We start from the raw sequence: 22,391 nt of genomic DNA on the forward strand, positions 1-22,391 counted from the left end.
GTTCTGAAGGAGCAGTTTCAGTTCATATTGTAGCCCTGTCGTGCATGAATTATGACTGCCTCAGTCGGGATATTTTTAATAATGTTCAGGCATAAAAATATATACATTTTTTTAAACATTTTGACAAAAATAAAACCAGAAAATACTGTCTGTACTGATGTCTGTAGTGATACACTTAGTCAGCACAGCATTCTGTAATGTATTAAAGGAGAATCGAAGACAACATAGCCAAATATTAACCCACTATGGCAGTTGAAAGCTCAGTTTATTAAACACATACAAGATAAATATTCAAGCACTGTAATGACGGACAAACAGGAAATGATCATGTAGATGTACTGATCCAAACAAACATATGAAGACCTAAACGTAAAGCTACATTAGTCAACATTAATCAAACAAAGTGAGGACATTGTTGTGCTGTTCCCCAACCCCAAACTTCAGGAACTTAGTTGTCCAGGAACTGAAGATTATTTCCTCCTTTGGTTGGTTGCGTTATTGTTTTCCCAACATCTTCAGAATTGTTCATGATTTTCTACGAGGTGGTTTTGTCTTGATCACATCCCTGAGACAGTAAGGGGACAATCTGATCACGCTCGGTCTTACGGGGATTAAACTTGTCATACAGGTGAAGGATTCGTTTCTTTTCTTTGTAAATCAAACCGTTTTGAATCACATAATTACTCCTACTATACAGCTAACGTTCATCCACTTCTCTTCACCATTCGTGCCAACGCGTGAATCACATACAAGACCATGCAAATTCACCACAGCTGTACGAAATATTGGTAAGTGACTCTCAAATAAAATACTGTTTAAACATCACAACAATAGAACCTCTCGAAACATGATCCTTAGAAATTAAATCTTATTCATTTGGATTCATGATAAAGACGACTGAGAGTTTACCAGTGTTTCATTCGCCCAAATCGCTCAAAAAAATGTAATTTTCTGACCATTTCATCACAGAAGTGCTACATACACCACTCACTAAACTCAAATTAAAGATAACATCATCCTGCTTTCCGACACAGCGGGCCCCGGCAGTGCTGCACGGGGATTAGCCATTATTCATGCCTTCCTATTTATAATTTTGCATCTTGTTGCCAACAAATGATCTGCCAGCTTGATTTGTGATAAACAAAAAGCACTCATTTGTGAGCGACTAACAGCATCTTGTTGATCAGACGACATCACAGCACAGCACGACGAAACATCTTTTTAAGTGGAGCAATTTAATGAACACAGTCCGAGCCGTTAAACGTTGTGTTGCTCAGTGCAACCCGTGTCTCCATGCTGGTGTTTTTGAGTGCTCTGGAAGTGGTAGAGTTTACATAGCAGTCATCTTGCTGGCCTCCCTGACCCCACTCAGGTAAGCTCCCGTCACAGTTTGTGGGAAATGTCTGTTGGTGGCCTGGTAAGAAAAGTAAACAACGGCAAATCAGTGAAAAAACAGGACAAATCTGTTAGAAAGTTAAAATATCTGACATCACAGGTTTCATTTTGACAAAGGAATGTTAATTCATGGTCCATGTACTTGTTTTTTTTTCATCATTATCATTCATATCATTCATTTATTCAGAGTGTGTATCAGCTACTACAATAAGTAGACGTTGACTTAAATGTGCAATATTTAAGAATCAGCAACCTTTCAAAATCAGCCTGCAAACAAACTGGGGCCAGCAGTTTTTATATCTGCAGCCTTACTTACTTACTAACTTATCTGCGAATTTCCCTTGGGGATGAATAAAGTATCCATCTATCTTTCTACAGAAAGATCCTGCAATAATGAAGCAACAAAGACTCGCTAATACACAGTCTTTGCCTTGGTTAAAGTTAGCGTTACCTCCCCGGCAAAGAACACTTTTCCTTGGACGTCTTCAGCGAGGATGTCGTAGGCTTCCCCGCTTCCACCTGTCTTCACAAAGCTGTAGGACATCTGGGACCACATGTCTTTGCTCCAATGGGTGACAAAGAAATTCAGAGGCTCTGGGACCTCCTATCAGGGAAGACAGACGGGAAATGATAACAGTAGTAATGAGAAATATACAAAACGAACAAATTAATCTGAAAAAAATGTGTGCAAAGCTGCAAAGTTCAGTGTATTTATCCTAATTTGACAAATTAATATGTGATTTGAAAATAATTTAATAAAATAATGAACTGTTTTGTAATTTAGTCCATAGATAAATTAAGTTGGAAACAAATGTATTTATTGTCATTTTTATTGTACAATCAGGGATTTGTTAATGAAATGCCTTATTGATATTTCCATTTCCATTTCTTTGCTGGTCTTGCTAATCATCAGCTGTCCTGAATAAAAGTGCAAGCAACACTCCAAAAGAAATGTCAGACCAAAGTGCTGGTTCACGCTTCAGCAGAACGTGACTGAGGTGAACAGAAATACCTGTTCTTTGAAGAGTTCACGCAGAACCTTCATGCACTCATCCACCACCTGTTTGTCCTCCATGTCCCGGACGGCAGGTACTGCATCCCCAGTGATAACAGACATGAGGACAGCCTGCTTCCCCTACGCACAAAGACGACACATTATTTTACTGCGTCCCGCTGTCTGTCAACGTCTCCATATCTTCTCCTCTTCAAAACCCTGGGCCTGCAGTCTAACACCAGCGGTTAAAACCTGTTCTGTCTTGAAGGGACAAGTCATTTGTGACACTGGAGATTATTTGATATTCAGACATTTTGAGTGGTTAGTCGCTGTCTTACTGCGTGGGATAAAAATGAGAGAAACCAAACCTGTGGCTCCATGTCATAGAAGACACTGAACATGCCTCTCTTGTCAGGACTTGGCGGTATGTGACCAAAGTAGTCCGCCCCTTGGATTTTGTTGTCCCAGAATCTGTAGGGGAACTGAAGAGCAATCTGTAAGAAGACATAAAATGTTAGCATCTAAATCAGCAGGACACTTGCAGTTATTGATACAAATCTGCCTTGTGGCATGTACTTCATTACAAACAATATTTACACACGAGCAGTTATTATCCTACCTTCTCTATGATACCAGCTCCCAGACTGTGGATTGCTTTCAGTTTCCTTTCAGGAAGCGGAGGGTTGAACTGAATCAAGTTCTTCTGAAGTAACGTCAATGGGACTGTAACAAGAACCTGAGGAGAGAAAAGTTGTAAATAAAAAAAACCTCAGTGATATGACATAACAATCAGCAGAGAATGCATCCAACATTATTTTAAATTATAAAGTCTTAAAATAATGACAGGTATTATACAGCATATTATACTCACTTTAGGACATTTATTAACATGTCTTTACCTTCTGTGCTGTCCACTGGGACCCGTTGGAGGAGGTAACTTTGACAATATCACCTGAGTAATCGATGGCCTGAACCTAGAAATGAAAAGCACCTGTTTGTACACCTGTTTCTTTTTTTTATATCTAACACAGTGTAACAAGAAAAAAAGCAGCAGTTGGATTACAAACCGGGCACTTTGTGTGGATGTCGAGGCCCTCGCCCAGTTTGTGGAGTAACACAGAGTAGCCCTTTGTGAGTAAAGTGTGGTCTCCTGAGAACTGGGCAAAAAACTCATTGTGGTCCCAGGATCTTGCTGATACCTACAAACAAAAAAAAGTACACCTGAGAACTTTCTCCCTTCAGACTATGCAGACTGCAGACACGTCCGAGGTCCCTTTAAGTTTCTGACTCTATAATCCATCATACAGACACTCAAAATGGGCACAGAGTCAACTGAAAAATCTCCATCAATGTGGGACTTTTTCAGACCTGGTCTAATGTGCTTCCACAGGCGAACTCCAGGTTGCTGAGGTGAAACTGAAGCACCTTCTCTTCCAACTCGCTGAACTGGATTCCAGACTCCTGGAGAAAGTTCTTCTTCACCTCTTGGATTTTTTCTGTAGAGATAAATTGTTTATAACTAAAAAGTCAAATATGTCCAAAAACAGACCGTACTGTTTTCATATATACACTTTTACTTAGTAACTCATGTTGTTGAGTAACACATGATAACAATTCAACAGCACCTCTCAGCGGTGTGTCCTGGTTCTGAGACTTGTCCTTCCTCCATTCTGACACCACGTCCAGGATGGCGTTGAAGTGGAAGTCCATGCGCTTGTCGATGGCGGGGTCAGTGACCTGCCCCCCCTCCTGAAAGAGGTCGCATCGCTCCCCCAGCTTGTGCATCCTGATTCCCATCTGCAACAGTACAGTGAGGAGTGAAATTAGATGCACCACAAATCCCAGAGTCACATCAGAAGGAGACGACTGTGTACAATTTTAAGACTTCAAACCAGGTTTAATGCATAGCAGAAATACAATAAATTATTTCTTTCCAGACTTTTTTATGATTAATTACCTGTTCACACATCAGGGCGATGGGGTTGTTGACACAGCCATTGACGATTTGAGCTCCTCGCCCTACAGTGACACCCAGGGAGGCATCATCCCACACACGACCGCCAATTCTCTCCCTCGCCTCAAGCACCACCACCTGTAAACCAGTGAAAGTAAAGAGTGTAAAGGAACAGCACTGTGACCGGCTAACAAGGTAAAACAGAGGGTGCCGAAGCTCAGAACTACCTGAGTGCCAAAGTTTTGCAGCTGTCGCGCAGCAGCCAACCCTGAAGCTCCGGCGCCGATGATGATAACATTCTTCTGCAAAAGAGATCAAACATAGGAGGTACTGTAAGCCTTAACCACATAAATGACGGAGGGGGAAAAAAAACATTGGAATGGTATGTGTTCTGTTGTGTCATGATTAAGTAAAGGTGAGGACGCTCACAGCGCAGTATCTTTCAGGGAGCAGAGGCCGTTTCACTGCCAGCACGCCGGTGTTGATGAGGCCCTTCCTGGTCATGAAGTGGAGCACCCGCTCCATCTCCTGCACGCAGCGCACACGCACCAACCCCCGCACTATGATGTTGAGCGCGCATTTCTGGGGAGTCAGCACCTCCTTTAGAAAAACATGAAAAAACTGGTCATTGCTTTGATAGTTTTCAAAACATGAAAAATCATGCAGTCACTGTTAGCAGATGGCTCTTGTGTACCTTGCAATTCCTGTTCCAGGAGGCCAGAATAAGGTTACGCAAAGCCAAATACATGGTGGGATCGCGGGAAAATTCTGGGAACTCATAAAGCTCATCCAGCTCCATCATATCAGGCCGCACGCACAGAGCCTTTCCACACTCATTGGGCTGGTAGAAGGGCTGGAAGTACGGACACAGGCCTGGAACTGAGGGGTACAATCATGTTTACTACACCACGTTAATATATAGTTAAGAATTATGTCTCTGCATGGCAGCCTGACCAAGCATCTCCACTTAGTCCCACATCCATCTGTACGAAGAGCAATTATTTGTCACCATGCAGTAAACAATGGCTGCCTCTCACACTCACAGACTTACTTTGTGGCTGGACAGCTCTGCAGTGATCTGCCCTCAACTCAGTCAGAGACATGCTGCTCGGGGAGCCTGAGGGACTCATCCCCACGCAGTCGGGGTAGTAGGCGGAAAGGAAAGGGCTGGCGGGACTCTCTTTGAACAGCGGCGGCAAAATCAACATTGAATGCCACCAGCTGTCGCTCACCTCAGCCACTCTCTGTGAGAATGAAAGGTATGACATTAAAGAGGATGCAAACTGTCTTCATGTCTTTTATGCACACATGCTGAATGTATCTTTTTTGGAAATTAAAGCAGGGCTGACTAATACATTTCATTTTGTGATAATTGCTGGGATTCAGTAACAGATCTTGTAACACACATAGCCAGCTTACCAAGTCCTCTGGCTGGGAGCACTGGTCCGGTCCCTCACTCTGCAGGCAAAGACACAAAATTATCATCACCAAAAAAAAATTGTAATTAAGTCACTTGTGAAGGGCTGGCTGAATCTTTCGCTATTTCCTGTTTACTTTAATGTTGTTGAACTTCATTCCACAGCGGTATGTTGCTGCTAGGGAAGCAGTGAGTTGAATCTCCTTAGTCAGCTGACGCCACTTCCTACAGTCAGGTTTAGTACATTGAACCTGAAAGGAACACAACACAATGAACATGACTGTGTTTGTGACAAGGAGAATAACCACGTTCAGTTTTTTAACAGGAACCAGGAAAACTGTCTGCGTTTACCCAAAATGGTAGCTGCTGATCTGCCATGAAGGCCTTAAGGCTGGGCTCACTTTTCCCATTACTAGTCCACACTTTCTTCCATGAAGCAAAGGTCTCATAGCCATCTTTGTGACTGCAAGTGAAAAAAAAATAACCTCAATCTCATGGTCTTTAAATGTCACTGTGTAAATAACAATGAAACATGTCTGTTCATAATAAAGTGAAAAAAACAGTTCTTTATTAATGTTATGCGAGTATTCGTTCTGTCAACATTACCTTCTGTAGTAGTGATCAAAACATTCGTTGCAAAAATGCTCACCACATGACAGATGATACCAGCGAGATGTGTATCCATTTTTAGCACACCTGAGAAGAAACGATGACCACTCATTCAAAATACTGTGTACATGTGAGAGCGGCTGAGAGAAGCCAACACACCAAGACACAAGCTACCTTTCAGATGCACTCGCAAAACAAACTGGGTATGTGGCAGAGCATCCAGCCTTCTCACACTTTCTGTACTTCTTCTCAGATTGGTCGTCTTCCTCCTCGGTGTCTGTGGCCTTTCTTTTGCTCTAGACGAGAGAGCGCAGAGAAAGTCATCACTGAGCTCAGTTCGGCTTGATTTGCTCGTACTTCGACCGCAGCACTAAAACTCGTGAATTACATTCTTAGCGCATTAGATAACAAGCAGGACTGTGTTACCCTTTTCACTGATTCATCAAAGGCTTTCAATACTGGTGATAATCAAATTCTTTTGAAATGTCCGAAATCTATTAAGATTCAATGAAGAGTCGTGTTTCTGTGGCTCAGGTGTCCCACAGGGTTCTATTCTAGGACCACTTATTTCACATTTTATATAAATTCATTAAACACAACAATTCAATCATACAGAAGTCTCTTCCACTCCTCACTACATATCTTGGTCACAATCATTTAAAAAACTAACGTATAGAATTTTTTCTTACGTTATGGGCTTATGTTTATGTTTAAAACAGGAACACTGAGGCATGTCTGCGACCTTACGGTTAAAATACGTACTGCACGGCCATAAATTGTAAACCACAGTCACCACCCTTTCTCTCCCCACATTTCCTGTCAATCAAACAGCTAAAACCTGGCACGCCCAAAAAATGTCGACTATTATATATCATCATTGGATTTTCTTTTACACTCTCAAATATTTACTGAAAAACTAATTATCGTTCAGGTGTGAATTAAAGTACAGGCACAGGATCATGGAGGACCTCCTGCGAAGATGAGGGCTGAGGATGAAGAAGAGTAAACACACGTGAGACACGGTTGTGTTGGACAGACAGCTGGAGAATGAACATGCACGCTGCACTTCACCTGTCCAGGTGGAGGGTTGTTGGTGCGCTTCACCCGAACATTGATGTGTCTTCCAGAGGAGCGCAGAGTCTGGCCGTCCCCCGGTGACTCCCCGGCGCTCCTCTTCTTGGCTCGCCGAGCACCAGAGGCGTTCCCAGAATAGTCTAAACATTAGTGACAACAAAAAACATTTAACGGTAGACACTATACCACAGGTGAGCTCAAACGAGGCCTTTGTTGTAACGAATCAGGCTCTTTTTAACAGATACCCAGTGTTGGATGTTCCCTATGAACGGAATTAATTACGAATCGGCCAAAGTGAATCAAACACGGGATTAAATAGCAGCCACAGCAATGGGGCTGACAGATGTACACATTAGCAAGCTCTTTAAACCAACTACACAACGTCGGTCTGTCACATTTAGCATGTAGCAAGCAGCAGCGGCGAGTTATGTCATCTACCTGCATCCGACAGCATGACTGACAGCGATATTTCTTCAAAGCCGGGACTGACTGACGTTTATGTGACTCCCTGAGACACTTTGTAATTGTTGTATACGTTTCCCTCTTATTGTTGTGGGGGGAAATCAATGCGCTGTTGTTGCCAGAATACCACTTCCTGTTTTAAAGAGGAAATGGGCGTTCCGTTTAGGATTAGTTTGGGCTCCGCTGCTTGCCGTACTAAGGTACTACGGTAACCATAGCAACTGTGGTACGCTGCCAGACTCAGGGAAACAAAAAGGAGCAAAGAAGGAGATGTTGGATGTCTCACTTTATTTTCAGTCGATTTTTCCCGGAGTTTTGTCACGAGAATTGGAGTTAGTGTTAGATCGTCGTTATTACCAAACAAAGAAGGACGTTAGAAAATAAAACTGAACTTATTTATAATGTTCGAAACTGTAGAAAATTCTTTAAAATTCTTTTAGTGACCTCTTTTAACCTTATCGGACGTTAAATCAGCCAAAGCGTTTTATTATGCTAAATTCAAATGAACCCACAATGCTCTCCTTTGCTAAAGTAAGAAGTTAAGGGAAGAAGTTTCTCAAAATTTGCAAATGGATTTAGGCAAAGTTGTGCACAGAAGAAAACCGGACATCCCTGTAATCAGACCAAGAGCACCAGATGAGAACCAGCATACTCAGAAGGTATGAGTATGAGAAGGTTTACAGAAGGTTTCTGTATGGTTTTTATCAGTGCGTGTATACTTGTCATTAATATTGTGATGATGAGACCCGTGATATATTATCATCCTGAGAACTTTAACTGCAAACATGTAAAAATTTGAGCTGAACTGTAATTCTGCAACAGGTCAGCGCTAAAAGTCTTGAACTCAGTAAGGTGATTCGTCTTCTCGAGGATCCTTTGACAGTAAGTTAAACTTGACCGTCGTCAGTCTTTTTTGTGTTTTGAGGTCCGTTGTATGTAATCACACCGTACATTCTGTTTTTACGAAAGGCTCACCTGAAGGAGAGACACCTTTTTGTGCTGAAGAAACTACTGAAGAGAAGCCAAATTGGCTTTGTATCCTTTTTCATATCTGGATTTAGTCTTCACAACACAAACTTCTTTTCCTAAGAAGTGTGCTATCTTTTCCAAAATATATCTCTCTAAGGTGTCACACTCTGCAGCAAATTGTCAGATTTCCCCATTACTGTCTCCTGGGCTGTGATGGAAATAGATTTTCTCTCATGCAACCTGAACACAGAGTCAGGCTTTGTTCCCAAGGCTCTAATTTACCGCTGCATCGCTGTGTCTGTCAGCATTTTCTCTGCTCAGAAATAACCTCAGTCACGATGACTCTTTGCCTCATCACTTCCCTGCCCTCCCTGGGATTCATTTCTGTCTTAGTAAACACTTTGCCAAAATGTTAAAACTTCCTAAATTATTGCAAGCTCTTGAAGGAGCTGACTGGCATCTCCAAAATACTCAACGTCTGTGCTGAGAAAGTGAAGGATCACCCTGAATATGTGCCCATTTTGTGTGAGGCACTTCAACTTTGCAGGTACGGAACTGAAATATCTCAAACCTGCACGATATATCTCATGTCATCGCCTGGACATCAACATGTTGCCTTGATCGTTTCAGGCTTCCCTTCCTGAAGGAGAAAGCATCTGATGAGCTGAACTACGCTCAGGACGTCATAGAGTTCTTCTCTCACCTGGGTACAATAATCCCAATTTTCATAGTTTTGCAAGCCACTTCTCCTTTATTACTGTTAATATTTCATGCAGAGGAGACACATGAATTAGGTGAAGAAAGTCTTTGGTGCATAGACTCGACAGGGAGATTTTGTGATCGGGGGGCCCAAGCAGCAGAAAGATGAATCCGCCCATGGAGTCCACTGGTGGTTGTGGTGGTGGCTGATGAGGCTGAAATGAAATGATGAAGCTGGTGAATCTGTGAAGACTGGGTGATGATGGGGAGGTGGAAGGACATCAGCATCATGATATTTAAAAAGACAGCAGCAAGATGATAACCTGACCGTGAAGGTTCACATTATGTTCCAACAAATTTCAAATGATCCTTTTTAATTTTGGTTTCAGATTTTACAGTTTGTTGTTGCGATGCTCTAAAGAAGGACGCCGATCCTTCAGACAGGAGTGACGACGATGATGAGTGACTCTGACAGATGTGTTTGTGTCGGCAGGGTGTCTGATGAGGGTCTCAGATGCCGACGTGAGACAGCAGATAGTTGAGTGTGTGAAATCATTCTACAGCTGTGTGGCACCTAAACAGCTGCTCGATGGTACGGACCATCTCTCCAAGCCAAATCCTCGGACTTTCCACTCTGACAACCGATTTGCTAGACTTTCACTGAGTGAGGCTCTCTCATGGCTTCTGTTGTTGCATGCTTGTGCTTTTGTTTCTTCCCTTTTCTTTCTGTTTTTCTGGTTCTTTCTTTTTATTTTTTTAAAGTCCTACTGGTACATCACAAGACTGATATCATGAACCTGTAACGGCTAATGCCTGTTCAACTGTAAAACATAAATAAAGTTGGACTAATATATTTTAAAAATATTTTTAACAGATACAGATACTTGCACTGCTTCCTGAAATTCATTTTGTTCACTATATATTTGCTATCTGTTGTGTCCTAATTTATGGTTATAACACTTTTATCATTGGTTTTGATCTTGTTCCAATAGTTTCCTATTAACATTTCCTCTTTCTTTCCTTATTTTTCTGTTTTCGTGCTTATAATTTTCATCTTCTCTTTAATTTATTTCTTGAAGGTTATAATTTGTATCCAGAGGTGTTTTTTTTAAAATTATTTTTTAATTAATTATTGTTGACTTTTTTAAAATCTGTTTCTGCAGGGCTCCAGCCAACCCCTCCAGGCTACAGGCTGCAGCTGCTGGACCGCAGTGATTTGGCTCAGACGTTGCTCCTCTCCATGGCCGCTCTGGAGAACCAACCCGCCATCAAGCTGCAGCTCCTGCAGACGCTTCAGCTCCTCTCCAGCTCCTCTGGTCAGCAAATGGTTTTATTTTTTTCACTCTGAATCCACTGCGAGTGTGGCAGAGGAGATCTGTCAGACCTGTCAATCTGACAAATGGCCTCCTTCATTAGATAAAGTAGCCAGTTCTCAAGAGCATAAATCAGCTCATTCCAAAATAACAATCAGACGAACAATCAAAAATGTGATTTAAGTGTCCTTGTGTCAATGTCAGCGGGTCAATGAGTTGCTTTATCATTAATCACATCTCTTCAAACGAATTTTTTTTTTCCGTTTAACCACAGATATGAACTGTGCATTAATACTGAATGCACGAGGAGCAGAGACGGTCTGTCTCCACATGAACGAGCCTGACCCGTCCGGTCAGGTCCTGTTACGCTCCTCCGAGATCCTCTGGAACCTGCTGGAAAGGGGCAGCAGGGAGGAGGTCACTGCTCAGCTCAGCAGCATGGAGTGTGTCGTGTACGTGTCCGCTGTGGGTTTAATATGGAATGACAACATCCGCTTTTATAACCTTTTATTCATTAAAATAAGTCCTGAAGTTGCTTGAAATCTAAAAATCTAATTTATTCTTTCTGAAATGTATAAACTGCAAGATCAATAGGAAGAATATCTTTAATTCTCTAAAAAAAATGTTTAAAGGCTGAATACTTTTGAGCTCTCATTCTCCACTAAGAGCATTTAGATATCTTACTTTTTCTTCATTTAAATCTTAGGTCTCTGAAAGATGCGTTTTTTCAGAGTTTCCAACATTGTGACCTCCACATCACGAATGACCTGCTTGTGATCACATCTCTCATCGCTGAAAATCTCAACTCTCTGCTTATTGTGAGTACAATAATTGGTAACCTGATGATGGAAGCACACTGCAGCTGATATTTTTAGTCATATGACTGCCCAGTATGTTTAGAAGGCGTATAAAATGTGCCACCACAATTTGATTTACATCACCTTTCTAATTTTCAGGAGAGTTTATTTGCCAAAGAGCTTGTTGTTCTCGCCACATTTCCAGAACGTGAGACCAACCTTTCCCTTCAAATTCTAGTTTCATTTTTACATTTGAATTATTCATGAGTACAGTAGCACCTTTTATGATAAAACAGTTGCTGCATTTATGTTTCAGTGAAAAGTCACAACCCTTTGGTGCGCAACCTCAAACTCAGCTTTAACAACGAAGACCTGAAAATGAAGAAGTTGCTGTTGAATCTGTTGGTTTTAATGTCAAGGGACTTGGCTGCCCTGCAGGTCAGTCACACAATCAGTTTCTGAGTAACTGTTGAAATAAATGTGATGTTTTAAACCACATGTTGCCTACATGTTTTCCTCTCTTAGATATATAAAGAAGAAAGAGTTTTGTCGGCTCTACTTGCGCTCATGAAGCCTCCTGCTGCCTCGTCAGCGCGGCGGTCCGGTTCACGCCGCTGGTCGTCCATCCAGCAGGAGGAGCTCCAGCTGCTGGCGCTCGCCACTCTGGCCACTGTTGCACCGCTCATGTTGAATGACTACATGTCATGTCAGGGAAACACATGCCTGCTGCTCCTGCTGGACTGGTGCGTCAGACAAGGTGAGGATGCAGCAAAGCAAAACACGAGAAACAAACTAGAGACTAAAGAGATCCTGTCCTGTGTCTGAAAGGTAGGAGATCAAACGCCAACCAACTTTCTTCTGTTCTGTCAGATTGTGTCCTCACTGTTTGTACCAGCAGTTGTCAGTTCAAACAAGCACTTAATTTAGCCAAAAAACGCAAGGTTTGCGGCATGCACAGCAGTCCCTCTCTCCTGGCTACAGCTACATATATAAAGAGAGACTTTTGTCTTCTTCACTGAATTTTATCTTTTGTAATTTAGCCTCGTCTAATTCTCAACAATGTCTTAATTTTTCTCCTTTCTCCCAGATGCTCACTTTGGTGAGGACCACAGCTTAGAAGGCACAGGGGGGAGAGGCAGTACAAAGGCTCAGCTGCAGTATTGTATCAGAGCGCTGAGATCTGTGACGTCTTCTGGTGAAGACTCGGTCAACCAGGACCTTTGTGATCAAGGAACCATCAGCCAGCTTTTAGGTGAATTAAATTAAGGCTGGACTTAGGCAATATTTGTTTTGATGAACTTGCTCAATCCAGACACACCTGTTGTGTTTTCTCAGGGATTCTGATGCAGTTGGAAGCGAGTCCCGATGAGGAGGATGTTGTTTCCATGGAGATAAAGTCAGACATTCAAGTGATACTTTCACTGCTGTGTGAAAGCGACATGCACCGAAAGGTAAAGCTGAGATTTTGAGATTTACCTTCTAACTCCTCTTTATGTTTACACGTGTCAGCCAGAAATTTTTCACTTACAGCTCGGTAACAACATACATTATTTCCACGCTAACAGTCTTGTTATGTTGCACCACAGGAACTGTTTGGATCAGAGGGGGTCGAGATGGCAGTTCACTTCCTGAAGAAAGGCTCCAGGAAGTTCTACAGCGGACTGGGACACAACAAGCTCATCCTCTCCACAGTGGACTGTGTGTGGTCAGTTCAGCTAAACCTCAGCCCACTGTGATAACTGATGATATAGTCTGTTAAAGTCTCTGTTTTATATTGAAAAAGACAAATAAAGTCGCTAACTATAAGTACAGTAAAATTAACTTGTGGGCCATTGGGAGAAAGAATAAGAAGGAAAGCCTTCATTGACTTCCCACACTTAAGATGTTTTGCATGTGTCCCATCAGGTCCTGCATTGTGGGCTGCTACACCACAGAAGATTACTTTTTGGCTAAGGAGGGAGTGTTTCTTCTGTTGGACTTACTAAATGTAAGTCGTTGATTGCGTCCCTGTGGAAAGTTCATCCCAACATCTAAAAATCCGTCCACATTGTTTTGGTGTGAGTTGCAGAGTGTTGAGGAGTCTGGCTTCTCTCAGATGTAATGGAACTAAAAGGCACTTCGCTCAGGATGCTCAAAGTACCAAACAAATAACTGTTGTTGTTGTTGTGTTTGTGTGTCCATATGCACCTCACTGTACTGACCTGAAACTGTTTGGGTGTCTCTCTGTCTCTCTCTACCAGTCAAGCCCCAGATGTGTACACAGCAGCATCCTCGCCACCTTACTGGACTTATGCGACAACCCGAACACTCTGTCTCGCATCCGGAGCTGGAGGGACGAAGGCGGTCTGACGGCTCCCAGACTCCTGCTGCAGCTGTGGAGGGAGGAGGAAGAGGATCTGAAAGTCAGCCGAACCAAACACGGAGGGATCGCAGGTGGGTTTGCAACTTTAGACTTTAAACAACACTGAGTGATAAACTTTTCCTGCGTGAAAAGACATTAACACGCGTTGACATCCATGAAATATGGCAGTCAGACTCTATTATTTAAACATCTGCCCCTCTTATTTTCTGCCTTTATATGTTCGGCCTCAAGATCCCCAGAGGCCCATCCTCAGTCTTTACCAGCAGGAGGACATCCAGCTGTCGTTTCCTGCCGACGTACCGAGTGCAGCAGTGCTGGAGCTATCAGAGAACCTGCGGGCAAAGATTTACTCCATCTTCTGCAAACTTGGTAAGGAAGTTATTACAGAATTAGAACAGGTTCAAACTGCTGCAGATGTAATGTAGTTCATTTAAACAATTCATCAATAGATAATTCTCTTTTTAGCACATAACATGGCAATATCACATCATTAAGAATCTTTAAAAAAATAATTATTTGTCAACATTTGCAGGTTTTCAAGACCTCCCTGGATTATCAACAAAACATTATGTGACCTTGAGCATCGTGAGGAGATATTTGGATTTCAAGGTAGAACTGCTGTTTATTAACACAAGAAAAATGCCACTGCTGCATATGAAATTAGTTGCACCAGCACCAGCCTTCATCTTTCATTTTGTCATTTTTACACCTGTGGAATAATTTGAGAGACATTTAAATCAAATTGAAATTCTCAGCACATAAGCTTTGATTTTTGCTCAAGGAGCTGAAAAGTAATTTAATGCCAAACATGAGACCAAAATGTTCCTGGTTTTATATTTAAACTCTAAAATTTTCAACATCTGTCCTGCACACATGTGAAAGTGAAACCTGAGGTGTCTGTCGTGGTGCTGCAGGTCGGTGAGGTGTGGGAAGAGATCAGCAGGGAGCTGAGGCTGGACGGCGTGAGGCCAGTCACCCCCGATGAGGAGGCTCTGAGCACTATCTGTAAGGTTGCCGAGGACACAGCGAGGAGGGTCGCCGCAGAACAAAACAGCATCCTGGAGCAACAGGAGGAAGAGGAAGTCAACGAGGAGAAGCTCATGTACACAGAGGTGCCAATAGTTAAATTCAGCAGTCACACGTGAATCAAAGTCATAAAGAGAAGAAAGCATCAAGAAAGTCTTGGAATGTCAGCAGAAGATTTTCTTTGGCTTAAAACCCAGAATACTTTTCTAGTGTCTCCGCTGTTTTTCTCATTTACTAAAAAAGCATAAAAAACATCTGGCACATTTATCTCACTGTTCACTGAAACCTGTTTGACTTGATCTGATCAACGTAGACATTTCAGGCGTCTTGTTTTGATAATTTGCAGTTTTTGTGTGTGTGTCCTTTCATTGCAGATTCAATCTCGTCTGAAGCAACAGGAGCTCACAGCCAAGTCGTGGGACAGTTATGTTTCCAAGACCTCAAACTATGAGATCCTGAAGGTTTTTCTCCTTGTCATCTGCAGATATGACTTCAAGTCATCATAACGAATAAGCAGTTTGGATAATTTGTCATTTTAGTCTTAACTACAGTACTTTTGTGACTTTTTTTGTACAGGAAGTAAAAGCACAGAGGGAGAGGTACACTGAATCATCCAGACCCAAACCAAAGCCTGAGGATGCTGCGCTTCATCCTGCAGAGGTCTCTCACTAATACACAGGAATCATAATTATTTAGAGTACCGGACTGCTTACTATGAATCATTTGGCTGTAGGAAATAAAACTCACAGTGTCAGCAGCTTACAAGAGAGCTCTGAATTACAGGAAATTATTGTCTTCATTTAAAGTTTCTGTTTGCACAAAACGGAGAAAATAGAAAATTGCCATTACAAATTAGAGATGCAACAGAAACATCTAGCAGAGAGGTAACGAGTGTTATACTACTGCTCTGTCATTTGGTTATAAGGGTTATCTTCTTCCTCTTCCTCTGCAGTTCAGATGCATCTGCTGAGAGTCTGACATTAGCAGCATGATCACACATGCTGTGTGTTTCTGTGTGTTACAGCATTTCGTCGGGCAGGTCATGTCTGTAGAGATGACAGACGGTCAGGGGCCTGCAGGAGTGAAGCTGACGCTGGCCAGAGCTCCCATCAAGGCTGCAGGTCAGGACGAAGTGGGACCCACAGCTCAGGACCCAGAGTACTTCAGCACTGTATCTGTAAAAGACTGACATCAACAAAGATTCTGGTTCAATACAAGCCCTTTACATTTTTATTGTACTTTACAGATTTTATTATATATTGCATATATAGTGCATGTTCCATTCTGCAGACCAAACTTTGCAGCATGTTAGCGTGTTTATTATAAATAATTGTTTATTTACAAAAGGCAGTTCTTTCCCAGAGACAGTAGATACTGAACTGCTTTATTTGACTGCAAATGCAGACATGATGTCAAATAATGAGCACAATCAGCACCTTGTAGTCTAGTCTGCCTCCACTCTTGTTACATAGACAAACACGCACACTGTAGTGGCTTTTGTGGCCCGACATGTCTGACACAGTACAGCTGTTTAAATTCATCTTTATACACTAAATAACACAGCTGTAGCATATTTTTCAGACGGAAATTTAATGTAATTAAAATTTTTGATTTTTTTGCCCACAACATTAAAACTATAAATGCTCTCTTTAAATATGCTTCTATGGTTTCTATGCATTAATTCTTTATTGGTTTATATAACCAATGGAGCAACATGAACAGTGAACCTGAACAATCACTGTGGCATCATGGGAACTAAGGCCTTATGTAACATCAAAATAACAAGCACTAAATTACTTTAGACATTTTATAAAATCTTATTATGTCTAATAAAAGTGAATTCTCCTGTCAAAGGGCCACAGCTCATGTTTGGCAGTTGTAGCACCTGGAAGGTCGACTTAGAGCAGTTGTTAAATAATATTTTCTCTATAGCATTTTGGGGTTACATAAGTCACTGCAGCACATTAACACACATGTTCCCTCAAGCGTGCAACATGCTGCACAGAAACACTTCTTCTTTCTCTGCTCTCACCCATTTTTACTGGCTGGATGACCAAATCATCTCTGACAGGCCGAGGCTTTTCATGCAGGTCTGTGAGTGTGTGATCGCGAGTGTGTGTGTTTGTGTGTGTGAGCATTGAGCCGAACTGAGCCCGTTGAGCCCGTCAGACTGGGATGTTCACACTGCACAAAAGGGCAGGGACACACAGGAGCCTCTTCAGTTCGATAGTCTGCCACTGTTTGTTCAGGCTGCTGAGGGGCTTCGCGTCCGGGCCGTCTGCGGGCGTCGAACTGCTGCAGCCGTCGATGAGGGTGAGTGCAGGTGCTTCAAACCGCAAGACAGGCTTTGTTTTACCAAAAAAACTGCTGGCGTGTTAGGAACTATTTGATTTTTGAATTGATTTAAACTAATTTATAGGTATTATGAGTTTTATGCTCACATTTAAAGACTCAAATAGTCAGTCAAATAGTGGTGGAAAACGGTTTTGCTTGGAAACGACTTAAAAATTGTGTTATAAATGACTCATTTGACTCCTTCATGGTGCTCTTCTGATGACAGGAGATTCAATGTGTAAAAGTTCAAGTGTGTCATATTTCAGTAACGATGAAAGTATTACTTGTAAAAGAAAAAGTGAGATTGGCTTGCTTTTCTAAAAGTAAAATCCACATTTAACTCCAGCAACAAAGCTCCCAAATGTTTAGGTGTGGTGACAGTTTTGTTCTGTGAAGTCACAAAAGCCATAAGTAAAGAATATTGGTGGATCTCAGATATCACAGTAACTTACAATTCATTGTTAACGGGTGGACCGTGGAGTGATGATTGTTTTTCCTCCCATGCAGGAAGGTCGTTGGCTCGTCTGAGAAGCTCCAGCAGCAGAAATGATCATCAGACTGGGAAGACTGACACCGGGATACTTTCGTCTCCTGCAGGTGGGTCACATTCGCAGGACAAATATGTTATTTATGGTCTTCATTGTTCGAGACATTTTGTTCCCAAAATGTATAGTTTCACACAAAGAAATATGTTGTATCTCTGAAATTAAGACAATTACATTATAACTCTGGAGAGCACAAACAAATCAATTTGATGTTAATGTTCATATAAGTTTGAACAAGTGCCGTAAGCCTGTGTTATTTTGAATGGCCAGCAGGGGGCGTCTCCAATGGTTTCAAACAGGCCTCTGATTTTAAGTAATCATATAAGAAAATGCTTCTACTTCTCGGTTGATTTATTAAATAATTTAAATAATTTCCTAATGAGTTTATGTTCTCAGTCTCAAGTCCCAAGTCTTCTTCAATACAGCATGATGTTCATTTAGTAAGTTATGGTCCTATTTAGAGTGAAATACACCACAAAACACGATGCTTTCGGGCGTGTCTACCTTGTGATTGTGAGAGCGCTTCCTCTATGTGTCCTTGGGTTGTGATTCAGGACATATCAGGATGGAGGAGTAGCAAAGATCCTCCCCAACTTCACCTTCTCATACAAAATGAGGTCAAAGCTGGCTCTTTAAAAACCAAGAATGGCAACGGCCTTAATGTCAGACTCAAGGCTTCAAAATAGTCCACAAATCAATGAGTGATATCAAAGAAGGCTTTTAATCTTTAATGTAAATGTTGTAAAGCGACGGGGGACAGCTAATCTCAAGAGGTTACATTACATAATCTGTTCTCTTCAGACTCACAGCTCGTTTTGCGTGAGAGGCTTCACACATGAGCATCCACTGTTGTCTTTTCTGATTCTACCATAAGAGGGAGCCAAGGTCATACACTTTTAAACTCTACCACCTCTAAAAGCTTGCTGTGTGATCTGGACATCTGCAGAAACATTATGATACTTCTGTGGATTAGCATGTTAGCTTGTTTACATTCGTTAATCAACATTAAACACAAAGTGTAGCTGAGACTGATGGGAATGTAAACATTAGGTGACTTAAGGTAAACCTGAGAGGAAAATTTACCCATTTTGTGTCGGTCCATCCAATCAGCTAGTTGGAGCCACCTGGAGCAAAGCAGTGGACCTGCCTACTGCACCACAGCTGTCACATTAATCAACAAACAATGTCCTCAGAATGCCATGAAAACCTCCACAATCACGTAAAACTGCACACACTGTGGCTTTAATGTGAAACTGCTCTCTAACTAACTAACAAACACTGGTGTCTGTCTGTTCATCCTGTCTGCAGAGGCAGGTCTCAGGTGAGGTCCGCATGCAACCACAGAGCAGCCTCATCGACCCCATCGCCATGACGATGGCCACTGTGGGGATGGGAGTGTCTCTGTACAGCACCAGGCAGATGACCGAGAGGGTCCAGCTGAAACATCCAAACGCCTGAAATCAGTGAGAAATACTCAGACCGCCCGTCAGGACGTCTCTGTGTTGGGGTTTGCGTGGCAGACTGTTTGTTCGTGTATGTCGGAGAAGGTTTATAATGGAGGACGTTGAGAGAGTTTGTGTGTTTGTGGTGTTGCTTGAAGGAAAGTCTAAGTGTCCCAGGAGGAGAATGTGAGTCATTGTTCAGTCCCAGCAGGAAGACTTGTCTCTTTGCCATCACAACATTTGTGAGCCTGTAGTTTGTGACACTCACAGCTTATGTTGTGCTAATTGCCTACAAGAGGACTGCACGATTCATCAGCGATTGTAATTTAATGCAATAAATCCATCAACAAGGATCTCAGGATTAAAGTTAAATTAAAGATAAAGTTTGACCTGCAGCCATTATCATTTCCTGCAGGAAAACACACAAAAGAAACATGTTTGATAAATAAAAGCCTCAGAAAATTAAATAAAAATTAAATGAAATTAATATATTTAATGATATTTAACAATAGTGGTCACAAACATGCACTTTTCCTTCAAAATGCTTCACCTCAGTCATTAGCTTGTGGTACTTTAGCACCTTAGAGTTTTGATTTTAGATCCTCCAGCAGCACCACCCCAAACGTCGTTTTCATCAGGACATCTTCAGTTTTCTGAATTAAAATTTCTACTAGAAAGTAATAAATAAAATGTCTGTAAATGTAAATTGCCACCAACAGATTTTAAAAAAAAAGAATGTTTGACTTTGTACTGTGACAAATTTGGTAAACTGAAAATAAACTCGTTCACATATGTTCACGGTGTTTTTTGTACCACTGAAACAACTCCACGGCTCTCAGGCTTCATCCGCCGGGCGACTGCACAGTCTGTATGGAGCGACTCATGTGGATGAAACTCAGACAGGGGAAGTGACTCTGTGACCCTAAAGTCAACATGTTCTATAACATCTAAGACGTGCGTTTTCATTTTTCAACACAGACGTGTTTATTGTTGTTATTATTGTTTATTTTCATTCTGAGACATGACGGTTTGCTTAAAGACTCTTTGACAACGTTGGTAACTATTTTTTACAGATGTTCATGTTACTCAGAGATAAAACATGAAATCATAAAACTTAAAGCTGTACCAATTGTTATTCTTATACCGACTATAGACAAAGAGAATTTTTTTTTATGTGAAACATGCCATTTGTAGTGATGAACCAAGTGATAATTATCAGCTGGGATATCATCAGATAATCCCTTTTGGCTGTGACTCAACAATTCATATACTAATTATGACAAAACACACACATTTTTCATTATTAGATGGGCGGTTACCCTGCTGGCCAGACTGGAAATAAGCCGTAAACATCACACACCAAGTGAAATGAGCAGCATGTGTAACAGATAGTATAAACGTACATTTTGGGTTTCCAGGATTGGCTCAGGTCCAGTAGAGACAGTTAAAAGTACAGTATCAGTAGTTGAGCATAGTATTATTACGTTGTCCTGTGTTGCATGTTAATTTCATTTTAACGTGTGGTGGTGAAGTGGCACGTCGGTCACTTCCCTCAGTTAATATATGCACGAGCAGAAGGAAGTTGTGTCTCTGCGTCTCTCACTGAAAATCCCCCTTTTCAGGGTGGTTACACATGCAATACATCTGAATAAATAACCTGGACATCTGATGGAAAATGAGCGGATAAACAAGGCATCCATTTATTTACACTCATACTGACTCTTGCAGTGAACATGGATAAATAGACAATACTGTAATCAAGTTGCTCACGTACTTTCTAGTTCGTTTGCATCAGAAACTACAGTTTGAAGATCTAACTGAGCCATGCTCAAAGGCCTTGCTGTTTCATAGACTATTATTTTGAAAAGGTTGACCTTTGACCCCAGATTTTGACAGGAAATGTTTAGCAGTTTTAAGGAAATAAAAAAAATATTTCACATCATTTGAGAAAAGGAAGCTGGAGCTGAAGTGTTTGTTAGATACGATCGATACAATACGTCATCTGCGTTTCTGGCGTTAATATGAGCAGAAAACAAAATTCTACGTTCAGAAAACATAAACTGGTTCACTAATGCTGCCGGAAACCAACGGTAATGCAGTGACGGCAGTTTAAAACTATAACAATAATTTTCAGATATGCATAAAGGTGCATAAAAGAGGAATGTCTTCATATTTTGTTCTTAATAAGTTTTACAGCTAAATCCCTAAAGTTCTTCACTGTAACTAGAACAGCAGTGCATGAAGCCCCACTGCATTGAGTTTTATTGCATCTGATATAAAATTTGTCTTGAGCAGAGACACATCAGAGACAACCAGAAACCTGGAGTTTGTTTTCCTCTGACGTCTACACACACACACACACACACACACACACATTTACATTTATCACACCAAAGAACAAAATCATTAACCACTGGGCCCAGAGCAGAGTCATTTCTCTGTAACAGGTTCACCTTGACTGAGTCATCTGCGGACTTCAGAGCGGGTCCACCAGGATGGAAACGCCCACCCGTCATCAGGACACACACAGTATGAACAGGACAGCTCTCTCACACACACACACACAGATCTGTCCACCTGAATATCTGAGATACATCCAACGAATCCCAGCAGGGGGAGTCATTACCCCACGTTTGTAACCTGGTTTGTAAAACTGTTCTCAAGTCACAAATCCCAGTTGTTTTGTGGGTATTTTACTATGCCGTTGCTCATGACAAACCAGACTCTCCATCAAATTATCAGGTCGAGTTCTTTTGAATTGGCCTGCGAGGAGATACACAGGAAGCCACGTTTAAATAGTAACAAAGAGTCGATGATGCTGATAAAGTAGCTGATGTCTTAGCTGGAGCTACATGTGCTGGTGGTGGAGCACAAAGTCTGTTAGCTGCTCCCTTTCTCTTGTGGAACATAACTAAATACACTGTACTGAGTACTCAAGTACTGTGCTTAAGTGCAGTTCAAGGTTCAGGTACTTGTGCTTTAGTTGAGTATATCGATGT

General features: G+C 41.6%; 2 protein-coding genes and 1 long non-coding RNA gene across 4 annotated transcripts; 2 read left to right on the plus strand and 1 right to left on the minus strand.

The window, feature by feature from the left end:
* Positions 1–246: 246 nt before the first annotated feature.
* Positions 247–8,052, minus strand: LOC124074749 (lysine-specific histone demethylase 1B). The gene is made up of 21 exons (XM_046417980.1): positions 7,882–8,052; positions 7,441–7,583; positions 6,544–6,665; positions 6,367–6,456; positions 6,112–6,223; positions 5,898–6,011; positions 5,763–5,801; positions 5,395–5,587; positions 5,038–5,222; positions 4,773–4,943; positions 4,571–4,645; positions 4,347–4,481; positions 4,015–4,186; positions 3,758–3,885; positions 3,457–3,588; positions 3,289–3,363; positions 3,009–3,125; positions 2,758–2,883; positions 2,408–2,530; positions 1,847–1,999; positions 247–1,414 (listed from the first exon to the last, which is right to left on the minus strand). Exons 1-21 carry the CDS (start codon positions 7,895–7,897, stop codon positions 1,331–1,333), a joined length of 2,505 nt encoding a protein of 834 aa, XP_046273936.1. The 5' UTR covers positions 7,898–8,052; the 3' UTR covers positions 247–1,330.
* A 76-nt stretch (positions 8,053–8,128) lies between these two features.
* LOC124074748 (cilia- and flagella-associated protein 69-like) lies at positions 8,129–16,671 on the plus strand. 2 transcript variants are annotated; one of them, XM_046417978.1, is made up of 23 exons: positions 8,129–8,564; positions 8,728–8,787; positions 8,875–8,940; positions 9,312–9,421; positions 9,505–9,581; positions 10,067–10,237; positions 10,737–10,889; positions 11,161–11,338; positions 11,593–11,704; positions 11,843–11,891; positions 12,000–12,121; positions 12,209–12,440; positions 12,771–12,935; positions 13,019–13,134; positions 13,270–13,388; positions 13,589–13,670; positions 13,924–14,116; positions 14,277–14,414; positions 14,578–14,654; positions 14,960–15,157; positions 15,446–15,532; positions 15,648–15,731; positions 16,096–16,671. In XM_046417978.1, exons 1-23 carry the CDS (start codon positions 8,475–8,477, stop codon positions 16,258–16,260), a joined length of 2,844 nt encoding a protein of 947 aa, XP_046273934.1. In that variant the 5' UTR covers positions 8,129–8,474; the 3' UTR covers positions 16,261–16,671. The 2 variants fall into 2 exon arrangements, with proteins under 2 accessions (XP_046273934.1, XP_046273935.1); XM_046417979.1 differs by having other exon boundaries at positions 10,067–10,165.
* A 33-nt stretch (positions 16,672–16,704) lies between these two features.
* On the plus strand, positions 16,705–19,527 carry LOC124074750. The gene is made up of 3 exons (XR_006845910.1): positions 16,705–17,384; positions 17,913–18,002; positions 19,259–19,527. It is a non-coding gene; the product is annotated as an uncharacterized LOC124074750 (long non-coding RNA).
* The last annotated feature ends 2,864 nt before the right edge of the window (positions 19,528–22,391 follow it).

This window comes from Scatophagus argus, chromosome 17 (assembly GCF_020382885.2).
Source record: "Scatophagus argus isolate fScaArg1 chromosome 17, fScaArg1.pri, whole genome shotgun sequence".
In the NCBI taxonomy this organism is placed as follows: domain Eukaryota; kingdom Metazoa; phylum Chordata; class Actinopteri; family Scatophagidae; genus Scatophagus; species Scatophagus argus.

Coding starts and splice junctions, on each gene's coding strand:
- LOC124074748 (XM_046417978.1), top strand. CDS start 8,475: ATGGATTTAGGCAAAGTTGTGCACAGAAGAAAACCGGACATCCCTGTA. Junction 11,892..11,999: donor TCTCGCCACATTTCCAGAAC/GTGAGACCAACC, acceptor TTTATGTTTCAG/TGAAAAGTCACAACCCTTTG. Junction 13,671..13,923: donor TTCTGTTGGACTTACTAAAT/GTAAGTCGTTGA, acceptor TCTCTCTACCAG/TCAAGCCCCAGATGTGTACA.
- LOC124074749 (XM_046417980.1), bottom strand. Junction 2,531..2,757: donor TCTATGACATGGAGCCACAG/GTTTGGTTTCTC, acceptor CTTTGTGCGTAG/GGGAAGCAGGCTGTCCTCAT. Junction 2,000..2,407: donor GTGAACTCTTCAAAGAACAG/GTATTTCTGTTC, acceptor CTTCCCTGATAG/GAGGTCCCAGAGCCTCTGAA.